The 14,989-nt window shown below is 41.3% G+C and overlaps 2 protein-coding genes across 3 annotated transcripts in view; both read right to left on the bottom strand.

The window, feature by feature from the left end:
- The window catches only part of LOC144529234 (uncharacterized), a 32,681-nt gene extending 31,204 nt beyond the window's left edge, over positions 1 to 1,477 (bottom strand). The window contains 2 exon segments of the mRNA XM_078268239.1: positions 1,020 to 1,077; positions 1,179 to 1,477. Of these exon segments, the coding sequence (XP_078124365.1) occupies positions 1,020 to 1,059 (40 nt within the window). The 5' untranslated portion in view covers positions 1,060 to 1,077; positions 1,179 to 1,477.
- A 4,001-nt stretch (positions 1,478 to 5,478) lies between these two features.
- LOC144528453 (uncharacterized) lies at positions 5,479 to 12,633 on the bottom strand. Of its 2 annotated transcripts, none has more exons than XM_078267028.1 (5): positions 12,468 to 12,633; positions 10,559 to 10,679; positions 9,900 to 10,131; positions 7,622 to 7,939; positions 5,479 to 7,131 (listed from the first exon to the last, which is right to left on the bottom strand). In XM_078267028.1, exons 3-5 carry the CDS (start codon positions 9,985 to 9,987, stop codon positions 6,008 to 6,010), a joined length of 1,530 nt encoding a protein of 509 aa, XP_078123154.1. In that variant the 5' UTR covers positions 9,988 to 10,131; positions 10,559 to 10,679; positions 12,468 to 12,633; the 3' UTR covers positions 5,479 to 6,007. The 2 variants fall into 2 exon arrangements, with proteins under 2 accessions (XP_078123154.1, XP_078123153.1); XM_078267027.1 differs by lacking the exon at positions 9,900 to 10,131 and adding an exon at positions 11,932 to 12,366 and having other exon boundaries at positions 12,468 to 12,631.
- Positions 12,634 to 14,989: the final 2,356 nt, after the last annotated feature.

The following is a 14,989-nucleotide window of genomic DNA, read 5'->3' as shown; positions in this document are numbered from 1 at the left end:
CTTTTTTTTCTTCTTCTTATTTTTTGGCACGTTATTGTTGTTTTTGAAATCTTTTTTTTCTTCCGTTTAGTTTTGTTGCTCGAAGATTTTCAGTTTTGTTGCAAAAGTGTGAGTGTGTGAAGAGTGGAATATTCACTTTTACCGGCCATGGAAACAGCTTCTATATATATATATACACACACACACACACACACATACGCTACATATGCATATGTATACACACATACGCTACTGGTCAAAAGTTTCGGGTCACTTTCCATTCCAGACACAATACCAGCTGAGATCATTGTTTTTTTAACCAGAGCAGCAGTTTTCTGATTAAATTATGTGATTACTTAATTGCAAAAGGGTTCTCGACTGTTGTAGAAAGAAGTAGCTGATCTTTAATGCAATATTATCGACATTGCCCATTATCAGCAACCATTCATCCAATGTTCCAAAGGCACCTTCTGTTTACTAATCTGATATCATTTTAAAAGGCTAACTGAGAAAACATTGGAGAACCCTTTTGCAATTAAGTAATCACATAATGTAATCTGAAAACTGCTGCCCTGGTTAAAAAACAATGCAACTGATGTCAGCTGGTATTCTGTCTATAATGGAGTGGAATGGACATTTCTAAGTGACCCCAAACTTTTGACCGGTAGAGTAGCTTCTATATACATGTACACACACATAGCTTCTATATACATGTACACACACATAGCTTCTATATACATGTACACACACATAGCTTCTATATACATGTATACACACATAGCTTCTATATACATGTATACACACATAGCTTCTATATACATGTATACACACATAGCTTCTATATACATGTATACACACATAGCTTCTATATACATGTATACACACATAGCTTCTATATACATGTATACACACATAGCTTCTATATACATGTATACACACACAGCTTCTATATCCATGTATACACACATAGCTTCTATATCCATGTATAGACGCATATCTTGTATATATTTCTATATATTTCAGATGTAAACGTGTCCCACCTGTCCCCTGGTCCGCTGACAGCTTCCTCTCAGACTTCATGTTAAAGTTCCCCCCGACCTGTTTCAGGAAATACAACAAGACGTTAGCAGGAGCTAGCTGCTAGCGGCTAACCTTAGCTTTAGCACCGACTCCCTGCGACATTAAAAGAGAAAACAAACCTGCTCTGTGTAGCTTTGTTCCAGCTTTTAAAACCACATCCAGCAGTTTGGGACCTTTCTTTGTTCTTAAGAAACTAAACACTGGCGCCTTTTACTCCGCCGTCCTCACCACGATGTGACACACAAACAGTTAACGTTAGTTCCGGGGACGGACGCTATTACGGGTCGTACCAACTACTTCCGGGCAGAGGTTTGTTTACTAATGTAACCGAGGGTTTCTTCTGTTGCCTAGACTCAGCCATAGACAGTATATATAATGGACCATCAGCTCCCGTGTCTCTGGACGGAGACCAGTGAAGGATATTAGAAGCTCTTTTCCGGTGATGGCTGAGCGTTACTGAGCAGCCGATCCGTAACGCCTGTAAGATCCGTTCTGCGCATGCGCAAAAACTCAAAACGTGTTTCACGACACTGCCTGATCAGTTGTACGCTTGCGCGAACGCCGGCAGACTTCACAGCTCTATGCGCGCGTTGGCGTAAGGACGTTTGGACATTTCTGGTTACCAGAAGAAAACATTAGACCGTGACAGTAGACCGTTATGATGGCAGAGATATAAGGTAATAAGCCTGAGCTAGACGCCTTGCTTTGGTGTTTTAAGTCATGACTCCGTCCTGCTTCAGGTTAATCATGCTTTAAATAAAGTGTAAGCATGTGTATACCTCTCACTTCATGTGTTTGTACTTCGATGAAAGTATCAGGTAAAAACAGGACTACAAATGAGATCTCTGTGAGAGACCAGCTAACTCCTAGCTAACTATTATGTAGCTCAATGCTGGACATTTCACCCCAAATTCCGGTCACTTTACTGTATTTGTATTTGTTTAGTATTTGGTTTATAACGTGAGCTACAAGGTAATGGAGCCTTTTATACATTGTCGTGTTTCTTTAGAAATAAACAACGGACAAATAGAGTCTTTAAACGCTTCAGATGTAAAGGTATTCTCTGTCAAAGTGACGTCAGAATGAATGGGAGTCAATGGGATGCTAACGGGATGCTAACGGGGGGTGATGGCTTGGTAGCATCAAAATGGCGCCATAGGAGGTTCGAGCTCTGAAGCAAAGCTGACCCCATTGGACTCAGCAGGGCTTAATTTGAGCCGGAACATGTTCCGGCACCTCTGACGTTGGATCCGGCACCTCCTGTGTCACCATGAAAAATGAATCACCTAAATGAAAAAAATAAATGACTGTTTGTGTAGTGTTCAATGTTGTTATCTGTCTTGTTAGTCTTTATTCCCCATGGAAGTTCCACAAAAATCTTGTGTTTGCATTTTCGATGCGTTTTGATGTGAATTTTCAGGGTAAGACGGAGGGAGCGGAGGCACTTCAACAGCACGGCGCTGCACTCCAAGTGACACAGGCAGTTGTGCTGGTTGAGATTGCTGTTATAGCCTCGTTTCACTCAGGGGAAAAATGTCAAAAAGACAACAAAGCTTGCTTAACTTTTTCAAATACGCTGCTCGAATCAGCTAACATATCAGTAACAGAATGAATACATGAACACATTTCATTAAGGAAACGATGGAAGTAACTTGATCGATTGATTGATTGGCAATTGTTTTTTTTTGGGGGGGTTTGATGGTGTTTTCTGCTAGAGGGTGACTAGCTAACTTTGTGGGCCATAGACATGTATAGTGTTAATGTTTTCTTGGACCGTGATGGGAATATTTTCGGTGGGGTAGCTAACTATTTGGGCTAAAAGAAGTGTTAAATAGACATGAACCTTGACGTGAAGCTAAGATTTTTCATAAGCTTTGGGTATTGTAATTTCAGCAAACAGTAGCTTCATTCAGCTTGTGTGTGTTACGTAAATAAATGTAAGCGATGTGATGCAGGTAGCTCTTGGCCACTTTCGTTATTTTAAAGTAACCCTTAGATGAAGAAAGGTTGGAGACCCCTGCTCTACACTAAAGATAGGGCATTTCAAGCAGGGCTTCAATGGAAGCCTGTAAACACTTCCTGTCTCCTAAAGGGGCGTGGCCTCGTTTGAACGTGTCGTGAACGTCGTGTGGATGGATGAAAAGTTATATTTGAATCATTTATTTTAGTGTCAGAATGTTCTGGAGATATGTGGCTTGTTGAAGAACGGCTCCAATATTTATTTTGATGACTACGGGGCGAAAGGATCGCTCATAATCTGTGTTCACGTTCACTAAGACTAGAATAGCTCTTTATTGTCATTGTTTTCAACAATGAAACACCGTTTAGCAGCTCTCAATAATGACAGTTAAATCACAGACAAATAGAAATATAAAATGTAACCCTCATCTCAAATTTTTTATTCAAATAATTCATAATTTCAGCTTTTTTTAACTCAAAAATTAGGTATAATTTCAAATAGATGAGGTTTACTGATTATGAATTCCAAAAATAAGAGTAAAACTAGAGGTAAGAAGTTCATGTTAGCGGTGAATCCGGTGGGAGTGGAAAAAAGCGTCTAAAAAAGGGTTCATTTTTTATTTTTACCTGGGAGGACAAGTTGCATGGGTGACAGGAAGACAATTAGTAAAATATAACAATCCAAAAAAATAAACACGATGAGGTGGCACTATATACATATTGTTATTGCACTTCCAGTTTGGGGGTTTATTGCACACAAGTCTTTATAGAGGATTCATACTTCTCCCGTTGGAATCAACACACTCAGGACGTCCCGCTAGTCTCCTAAAGAGGCGTGGCCGTGGCGGAGCCCACGGGACACAGAGACAGGAAACTACTCTGAGTCGGCGCGTCTCGGTTGTAAACCGTCTCTGGTAAAAGGTAGAGACATTTCAAAAAGTCGCAAAATCGTCACGTTTTATATAAGAGGTGATCGTGCCTTTTCTGTGGTGGCTCCAAGACTCTGGATCTCTCTCCCTTTAGCCTTGAGAGCCTTGGATTCTGTGGAAACTTTTAGAAAACACCTAAAGACATCTTTTTAGACAAGTATTTAATTAGCCATATGGTTTTGTATTGTATTTTATGTGTTTTTATTTGTTTTTACTGTAAAGCACTTTGTGACCCCTCTTGTCTGTGAAAGGTGCTATATAAATAAAATGTACTTACTTACAGGTGCATTCTGGGAAAAAAGAAATAACCTTTCGGGGTTGTTTGCATTTTTTTAAACCAATCACAGTCGTCTTGGGCGGCGCTAAGCTCCGGACGCAGCGACGGTGGCTCTGCTAAATAATCCCAGGAAGGAACTTGTTTTGGTGGAACATTTGCACCCCGTAAAAAGAAAACGCCACATACCATATTAAATGACGTTAACTGTTGACACAACACAGTAACGTGAGCTATTTAAATTAAATATATTATTACAGCACTCCCACCAATCGCTCCCAAAACGTCCCAGTTTGTAAATCTTTTGCAGCAACGGACAAACGAGCCGTGGAATAGTAACGTTACGAGGCAGAGAGCCAGCTGCCCAATGAGTCAAATAACTTCATCTTTCATCCACACAAAGCACGTTGCTATCGCCCCGAGTGACGGATTCATTCGGCTCGTTTTCTGTGAACAATGTGACGTTTAAGGCGGAGTTAGCAAGCTAACGTTAGCCAACTCACACCGGCCGGCTGGCTGGTTCCGCCGTGCTTTAATGCTGCATCGGTTACACAGAATGAGCTGAACAGCGGGCTGGGTCTAACGTTAGCGGTCCGCTGATCCACTCAGGCATACAAACAGGTCATTGATATATGTGAGAAGGATACGGCGGACCCCTGACCATCTAGGGAGGTCTGGGGGTATGCTCCCCCAGAAGAAAAGCTTGTACATTTTATAGTTTAACGCATCAATCTGGTGAACTTTGAGAGCCAAATGAAGAGGCTAGATCTATGTAGAACCTGTGCTCTTGTAAACAATGTTGTGTTCTTGTAAGCGATTTAACCATAAACACATTTTTGTATAGTATACATTTGAGTCATCAAAAGGACAAGCTTTGAACGCAAAATTTGGACATTTCATTTTATAAATACTCCAAATCCAATCTGTAGCAAGAGTTTGCATGCCTGCCCACTGCCGCTAGTTCTAACGTTAACGGTCCGCTGATGCCGCAGGGTTAGCGGTCCGCTGACCCACTACTGGTGGGTCTAACATTAGGGGTCCACTGACCAACTGCCGCTGGGTCTAACTGTTCCTCCTCATCTCCTCCCAGCGAGCTTCGACACTTTACGGCCCCACTGACGCATGTTTTTACCGTGACAACTAACCACAATCGCCATTTTGTTGTGTACCCATCAAATGACCATGGCAAATAGCCTAATAGCCTTTCTATCCATTTTATTTCTATGTGTGAGGACACCATGAAGACTCCAGAGACTGTTGATATTCACTCCATGCAGATTTATTTGTTACATTTTAACAAACAAACCGAGCTGCCTCAGACACATCAACTGACCACCGGTGATAGTCAGTCGAATAGACAACTGAATCTAAGTTTCATATGACTCTCTTCTTATACAGCGTTTTGGGCGGTGTCAGTTGGACACATTCACGCCCACAGTTACCTCATGTTGGTTACATCTTAAGATGGACCTGAACTGGTGATATTTTTACTTCTAACAGTCCTCTCATCTTCCTTAAGTACACCTAGGTCGTTGTGACCCAGACAATAACTACTAACGTACATGCTAGTCAACAGATGGTTTACTTCAAATGATTTCACTTTATTTCATCCTGGAGGGTACTCAGCATGTCCTGGTGTACCACACCGGTCATATCAAATGATTATATTTCTTTACTTTATTAGCTTTACCATGGCTTAATTAGTGGAACAAGAGACAGTCAAAAGACCGTAATCATTTTTTTCATGTCACCAGTCTCAGGATCAGAAGAGTCTCCAGTCTGGTCTTTAGTCTGTTTGTATAAGTGGATGTGAGTTCCTGGCTGGTTCTGGTCCTCCACAGTCCTCTCCATCAGCTTCTGTTTCCATCTGACCAACACATTTATGGGTGTTGACATCAGAATGGCAGGCAAATCTTTTGTTACAAACACTGCAGCTGAATCTTTTCTCTCCTGTGTGAACTGCCATGTGTGCCCATAAACCTCCACGGTTTATAAAAGATTTCTTACAAACTGAGCAGTTTAAAGGTTTTTCTCCTATGTGAGTTATCATGTGTGACCGTAAACTTCCTTTCTGTGTAAAAGATTTCTTACAAAGTGAGCAGCTGAAAGGTTTTTCTCCTGTGTGGATTCTCATGTGTTTCTGTAAACTTCCACTCTGTGTAAAAGATTTCTTACAAAGTGAGCAGCTGAAAGGTTTTTCTCCTGTGTGGATTCTCATGTGTTTCTTTAAACTTCCACTCTGTGTAAAAGATGTATTACAAACTGAGCAGCTGAAAGGTTTTTCTCCTGTGTGGATTCTCAAGTGTTTCCGTAAATCTCCACTCTGTGTAAAAGATTTCTTACAAAATGAGCAGCTAAAATGTTTCTCTCCTGTGTGAGTTATTATGTGTGTCTTCAGATGTGTCTTGAAGCCAAATCTTTTCCCACACTCAGAGCATCTGAATGTTTTCTTACACCTTGAATCATGTTTCAGAGAGTTTAAAGCTGACTGAGGTTCTCTGGTCTCCTTCCAATCAGCACTGTCATCAGTCTCAGGTTCAGAAGAGTCTCCAGTCTGGTCTTCAGTCTCTGGTTGTAAAAGTGGATGTGTGTTCCTGGCTGGTTCTGGTCCTCCACAGTCCTCTCCATCAGCTTCTGTTTCCATGTGTTGAGTTTGTCTTTGATGAAGCTGTGAGGACTGAGCTTCCTCTTTATCATCTTCACTCTTCACAGGGACAGGAGTGAATGGGAACTTGGTGATATCAGCCTCCTCCAGCCCTTGAAGCTGCTCTCCCTCTTGACTGCTCCACAGTTCCTCCTGTTCCTCTTTAATGTGTGGGGGGGGCTCTGGCTCTTCCTGGTCCACACTGGAGGTACACTCCTGTTGCTCAGGGGGAACCTCTTCTTTAACCACCAACAGCTGCTCAACATCTGCAGGAAACAGGGAGACAGAGAGACGTTGACAGACAGTGAGAGACAGCATCAACAGTACAGAGTCTCTTTTCAAATCTCTTTACGTAGTAAAAAAAACAACCTGGTATTTCATGTTTCTGCATTCTAATTTTCAGCCCGAGTGCTGTAAAGACTAACAATTATACCTGAGGCTTATTTCATTCTTATTTAATTTTCTGGTCTGGTTTGAATCCTACTTAAAGAACAAGGACTAATTTGTGTCTATAGATAAACATCTGAGCGGATAAATATGAAATGCGGAGTTCCCCAAGGCTCCGTTCAGGGGCCTTTTCTGTTTAACAGCTACATGCTTCCACTGGCTCAGAAAACAGAAGACCGTTGCACTGATTATTTGTCTATAGGCGTTAACGTTTGCTGTGTGATCACATCAACACACAGTCACATGACTTCTCAAACCTGACGGAGGTTCGCCACTCTCCTTCACAACGTATTACCTTCAACAAATTACCTTTGGTTTCCATGTGTTGAGTTTGTCTCTGATGAAGCTGTGAGGACTGAGCTTCCTCCTCATCATCTTCACTCTTCACAGAGACAGGAGTGAATGGGAACTTGGTGATATCAGCCTCCTCCAGCCCTTGAAGCTGCTCTCCCTCCTGACTGACACACAGTTCCTCCTGTTCCTCTTTAATGTGTGGGGGGGGCTCTGGCTTCTGCTGGTCCACACTGGAGCTACACTCCTGCTGCTCAGGGGGAACCTTTTCTTTAACCACCATCTCTTGCTGTGCCTCTTCACCAATAATCACTTCCAGAATGTCTGGAGGTAAATCTGAAACACAGACAGACATTTATTAATATAAATCTTGATGATCTAATGAATCTTAAAAAACCTCATGCCTCCACTGTGCTCCGGCTGTAAAAACTGTCCCAGTCTGTCTGAGAAAATCCTGGAAGGTAAGATAACTTGCTGCAGCATTTAGAGAGGATGAGGCTCTGCTCAGTTTCATGCTAGGTTTGGGCCGGTGTAAAAATGTTCTAACCAGTTTGATTTCAAACCGATATGATACTGTTTGATATAAAACAGTATTGTGACTAAACTTTGACATAAACCAGTCTGTGATTCACTCAACATCCTTTGATCTTAACTATAAGTCAAAATAATTAATAATTCTGCCTATTTAACTCAAAAATAGGTATAATGTCATTTAAATTAGGTTTATTGACCATGAATGTAAAACAAAACGTTGAAAAAAGTGACAGAAATGTTTTAAAAAGTGCCAAAAGCATAAAGAAGAGCCAATTCTACAGTGACTACCATTGTAGTCACTGTTCCATTATCTTTATTATGACTATTATTGCCACTGTTCATCACACCCCCAACCGGCACCGTCAGACACCACCTACCAAGAGCCTGGGTCTGTTGAGGTTTCTTCCTAAAAGGGATTTTTTCCTCGCCACTGTCGCAGTAGCTACTGCTAATGCTTGCTCCTGGGGGAATTACTGGAATTGTTGGGGCTTTGTAAATTATAGTGTGTGGTCTAGACCCACTCTATCTGTAAAGTGTCTCGAGATAACTCATTATGATTTGATACTATGAATACAATTTAATTGAAATTCTTATGGCATAGCTGATAGATGTGCAGATTATTTAATATTACCTGTGCAGCCACGTGTTGATATTCAGGTTCTTTGCTAGCAACGTGCAATCGCCAGTAAACAGACTAGCCTGTGGAGCCACGTGTTTAGCTATTAATGATGTATTACACGGTTTGCTCCGTTATGGATGTCTGCTGTAATAGATGTGGCTTATTCTCAGTTTGTGTTACTGGGCAATAACATGTTACATTTATGTTCATTATTACAGAGAAATGAATGTAGTTTTTAGTATTGTTTCTTGTTATATGCTGGTGGCTATAACATTTAGTTTTGGTAAATCATGTTCATAGTAAGTCAGATGCTTATTAATGTGCATTACTATTTGCTTATATTTCAGAACCACATCCAACTTTACATGTAACGTCAAATACAACTTCATAGTTACCTTCATGTTGGAGTTGTAAATAAATCTTACTGGATCTCAAAGTCAGACATCTCTGGTTCAAGTTCTTACCGGACCCCCTACAGCGGGCCAGTGTTTCAGTAGCCAGTTTTCAATAGTTTTACAAGCCTATTTTTGTAATATAATAAACACTGTTACACTTTTTGAAACTAGTACTTTCTGAACATATTGAACACACTTTTAAAAATACTGCGATAATACCGTTAGATCCCTAATACACACATAGCTTCTATATATAGAACGATTTAAACCTGTCCCCTGGTCCGCTGACAGCTTCCTCTTTGACGCCATGTTAAAGGGGTGATAGAATGATTATATAGGGTATTTCACACTGTTCCTTAAGGTCTCCAAATAGCGTATGTAACATTGGTTGGGCTGAAAATGGTCGGGGTGCTGTTCTATGCGCCCTAATGCAACCCTGTGAAATAGCCCTAGAATGAAACGAGAGGTTTTATGGTTATATGGTATGCTCATGAATATTTAGATGAGCTGCGTGCTGATTGGTTGGTTTACAACGAGTGAAGCTGTGCAGCAAAGACGCAACATGGTCAATAGCTAGGAAGGACCCTCTTCTGCGTGGCAGGACATTACAGACCATTGTGCACACAGGGCAGGTCTCGAACAGGCTGAGGAGGCATTGCTCAAAAACTATGTATTTTGCACAATCTGACAACAGTCACAATGTATGTAAATAACACTGCTGCATTAGGAGAGTTGTAACTTTGCTTACAAAAGCTGAGATGATTCTGTCTCCGTTGTAACTGACTGTGCAGCATTGAATGTGGAATATTGAAGATCAGTGCCTGCATAGGAAACATCCTCCAGCTCCTCCTCCTCAAATCCAAGGCGAGGTCTCTTTGCTGGCCTCAGACCCTTCAAAGGAGTTGAAGACAATGGCCCAGAGACTGACGGAGCCGTTGTGCCTACTGCCACACTCTGGCATAGCACTGTTGCCTGTATGCCTTCAAAGGGGGAGGGGGAGACTATTTTAGTGGGGTGTCTTGTGGATTGCTTAGTGCCTAAGGACAATGTACTGCTGTGAGACAATGGCACAAGTAAATGAAAAGGCATCATCAACACACAATTTACTATTCAGTCATATCTTTTGTATATAAACCCATTCATACCTACTGACCAAATCATTTTCACCAGCCTCCCCCACAAAAGGTAATGCAATTGATTGAATTGAGTAGTTCTATTCATACTATGAAGAGTTTGTTAATTTGTTGTGAATGGCTCACATAATTAATAAAAGTACCCAGTCATCATGGTAACAATACTTGGATAACACTGCTCTGCTAAATGCTATCCAGTCATAATGCTACACATGTTTGGAACACACAAACACCATAAGACGTCTGGTTTTGGAAGAATAATTAGAACGGTTACCTTTGCTTCGTAGGTGAGGTCTCAATGTCGTATAAGACAGTTGTGTCCCTCGAGATGCCACACCTGGAGCATCTGTTTGGCATGCTGCGTCTTTCGTGTGTTGTCCTTCTTGTGATGTACTCTGACATTTAAAAAAAACGTGCAAATAAATCGATTGTATCCACACAACACTGTTTTCAACAGACTGACTAGTTATCATTTGAAATGATAACGTTGTTAGTTGTTTCCACTCCTGTTGTCGAAGCAAACGGGATCTTAGGTGGGTAACGTTACAGCTTAGCAACCAAACTACCGTGATTCTACTCAGCTTCAGTTAGCTATCTTGCTGGAAAAAAATAAAATAAAAAAACCTGACAAAGATCTGGACAAACATGCATCGTGAATTGTAGATTTACATGACAACTAGTGGATTCATTGGGCCGGGGCTCAGCCACTCAAGCATGACACTCATGCTTTTGCAAACATGATATTTCTGACAATAAATGAAAGATTTTTGAAATGGCATGTCTATTTTGGATCGGGGGAGCTGAGATGAGAGCAATCGGAACACGGCAACAACCCGCGAAGCACTGCAGACAATTCACTAGAGGTGTTGAAATTAATCAAATAATCAATGCATCGCATCACGGACGTGGACGACGCTGCATCGATAATCGACCGGGCCATAATCGATTATTTCTGTTTACAATTTAATGCATGCCTAACAACCTTTCTGTTTATATATTCTGGTATATTTTGCACATTCAGGAAGTGCCGTGTGCTCAGTGCTGTAGTTTTATGTGTATGTATCCAGTTTATTTAGTATTGGAGCACTGCAGAATGTTTGGTTTTTGAAGCTTGAAAAGCTACGAATTAAATATCCTATATGGCTTTAATAGAAAAATGTATTTGACGCATCGAGATATCGAATGGAAGACATGATGATCGTAATGGAATCGGGAGATCAGCGAAGAGTCACACCTCTACAATTCATCACTGCGGGTCAACTACAAAATGCCCAATTCATTCATGACTGATTAACAGTAATGCTAAATGCCCTAATACCTGTTGATACTACAACAACAGCAAAGTACAGGCTCTTAACCTTGCAGTTTTGCACATATCATGTAAGACTCGATATCGTCATTTCTTTGCCATTTAATGGTCTAATATAGGCATAACCCCCCCCCCCCGGAGAGCCCCACACATAACAAATCCCAATGTAACCCCTAATGACAACACAGGTTACTTATTCAAATGAAACACAGTCAGGAAAATGAAATAACGTTAGCCCCATTATCACTGAAGTCAATCATCACACATTCTACCTATGCTACATACAGCTAGGAAACGTTAGCATTGCTAATAGCTGCTAGCGACAGAATCCTACTTACAGCTGGCGGTTGTGACGACCACACGGTCGGAACAGTCCCTTTTTTCAGCAACAGCAGCTTAGCATATCCTGCTTTAAACTGTCCAAGGTTTTCAAAGCTGTCTTTGGTGAAATGGTTCGAGCAAATGAATAACTGGGTGTCGACCTTCACAGGGATCTTCTTATAGAGAAACATCAGCCATGCCCGTCGACTGTCTGGTTCCTTGGGAAGACTATGAGAAGTGTCACCATTCCCTGTACAGCCTGGAACACTGCATTTACGACCGTGGCTCATTTTCAATATCCTTGAAAAACGAACCAAACGTTTTTCTATGTGATTCCCGTGGAAGTACACAGAGCAGCGCGCAGCTCAACTAGTGTCTGAGACCTCCTCCTGTAACTATCAACTAATAGCTTCGTTGGGATTCGCCCGTTTTCAGCGGCAGTTTCGCCCGACCTGTTTCAGGAAATACAACAAGACGTTAGCAGGAGCTAGCTGCTAGCGGCTAACCTTAGCTTTAGCACCGACTCCCTGCGACATTAAAAGAGAAAACAAACCTGCTCTGTGTAGCTTTGTTCCAGCTTTTAAAACCACATCCAGCAGTTTGGGACCTTTCTTTCTTCTTAAGAAACTAAACACTGGCGCCTTTTACTCCGCCGTCCTCACCACGATGTGACACACAAACGGTTAACGTTAGTTCCGGGGACGGACGGTATTACGGGTCGTACCAACAACTTCCGGACAAATGTTTGTGTACTATCAAAGCAATTTTTTGTCTAGTAATTTGAATGTTGCATTTGAAAGGGGAGGCTAAGAAAATACACACTGCTGGGTGTTAGATTATTTTAAAGAGGCTTTTTTGTTCTAAAAAGCCTTTTAAAATGTCAATGACGTCATACACATATACGGCCAGAGATACTGCTTTACGGCAAGCTCTGAGTCACTTCCTTTGTTCTCTCGAGGCATCGACAACACAGCTGACAGGTTAGACTCTCTCTGTTAATACAACACAGCTGACAGGTTAGACTCTCTCTGTTAATACAACACAGCTGACAGGTTAGACTCTCTGTTAATACAACACAGCTGACAGGTTAGACTCTCCCTGTTAATACAACACAGCTGACAGGTTAGTCTCTCTCTGTTAATACAACACAGCTGACAGGTTAGTCTCTCCCTGTTAATACAACACAGCTGACAGGTTAGTCTCTCTCTGTTAATACAACACAGCTGACAGGTTAGACTCTCTCTGTTAATACAACACAGCTGACAGGTTAGTCTCTCCCTGTTAATACAACACAGCTGACAGGTTAGTCTCTCTCTGTTAATACAACACAGCTGACAGGTTAGACTCTCCCTGTTAATACACGTGCTAGAAAGAGGTTTGCTAATGTTTTAAAGACCACGCCGAAATATTCACTCTGACATTCTGGTTCTGCTTCGGATGCTGTCAAGCGGGATCTCCGATCGTAATCAGTCCTTCACTGACCAATCAGCATTCATTAGCAGAATGCTAGCGTGTTATGGGCAACAACGACTCAACCTGTAAGAAATCAAAAGGACACAAGTACTCGTTCATTCAACTTTTGACTTATAATCCATGTTGAATTTGCAAAAACTACAATTAAATCTGAGATTTCTCAACGACAATCAGGCGAAAGAGACAAATGTAGCCGTCTAGCTCCATAGGGTCCCATTCATTTAGCATCTAGCTCCATAGAGTCCCAGTCATTTAGCATCTAGCTCCATAGAGTCCCATTCATTTAGCGTCTAGCTCCATAGAGTCCCATTCATTTAGCGTCTAGCTCCATAGAGTCCCATTCATTTAGCATCTAGCTCCATAGAGTCCCATTCATTTAGCCGTCTAGCTCTATAGAGTCCCATTCATTTAGCGTCTAGCTCCATAGAGTCCCATTCATTTAGCCGTCTAGCTCCATAGAGTCCCATTCATTTAGCATCTAGCTCCATAGAGTCCCATTCATTTAGCCGTCTAGCTCTATAGAGTCCCATTCATTTAGCATCTAGCTCCATAGAGTCCCATTCATTTAGCATCTAGCTCCATAGAGTCACATTCATTTAGCATCTAGCTCCATAGAGTCCCATTCATTTAGCATCTAGCTCCATAGAGTCCCATTCATTTAGCGTCTAGCTCCATAGAGTCCCATTCATTTAGCCGTCTAGCTCTATAGAGTCCCATTCATTTAGCATCTAGCTCCATAGAGTCCCATTCATTTAGCATCTAGCTCCATAGAGTCCCATTCATTTAGCATCTAGCTCCATAGAGTCCCATTCATTTAGCATCTAGCTCCATAGAGTCCCATTCATTTAGCCGTCTAGCTCCATAGAGTCCCATTCATTTAGCGTCTAGCTCCATAGAGTCCCATTCATTTAGCCGTCTAGCTCTATAGAGTCCCATTCATTTAGCATCTAGCTCCATAGAGTCCCATTCATTTAGCACTGGACCGTGATCACCCCCAGTGGAACTCTGGTGGAACTGCAACCAAAGTAGGTACAATGGGGCTGAATAGGGAGTGGAACGGCTTTCCGTAGACGGGCTTTGGCGTTACGGAGCAGACGATCCGTAATGCCTGTAAGATCTGTTCTGCGCATGTGCACAATTCATTGTTTTTGTTACGTATTTTGCCGCTTTAAAAAAAACAAAAAAAAAACGTTTTTTGTTTTTTCGATGTTTAACTCAATTTTAAATGAGTTAGTGGGATTTTTTCCCCACTACCACTACAATATACTAACAACAACTTATTACCACTATTTTTACACCATTTATTGGAATTTATGGTCAATAAAGCTCATTTAGCCTATAAGAAATGATAAACCATTTTTGAAAAAGCAAAGAATGTATGTATGAACTATTTTGAAATATTTAAGATGAGGATATTTGTGGATAATGACAGACTGTCAAAGTTAAGTCAGAATAATGCTATAAAATGAGTAAAACACCTAAAAGTCAATATATAAGTTAACTGATAATTTGACTTGTGAAGAGCGTTTCGAGGAACCATCCGTCTTTCTTTTGGGCAATTAGGTTGAAGGAAACCAACATTTCTGCTATAGAAACTTTGAA

This window comes from Sander vitreus, chromosome 14 (assembly GCF_031162955.1).
Source record: "Sander vitreus isolate 19-12246 chromosome 14, sanVit1, whole genome shotgun sequence".
NCBI classification, from domain to species: Eukaryota; Metazoa; Chordata; class Actinopteri; order Perciformes; family Percidae; genus Sander; species Sander vitreus.
This window is presented reverse-complemented; position numbering and strand designations above follow the sequence as displayed.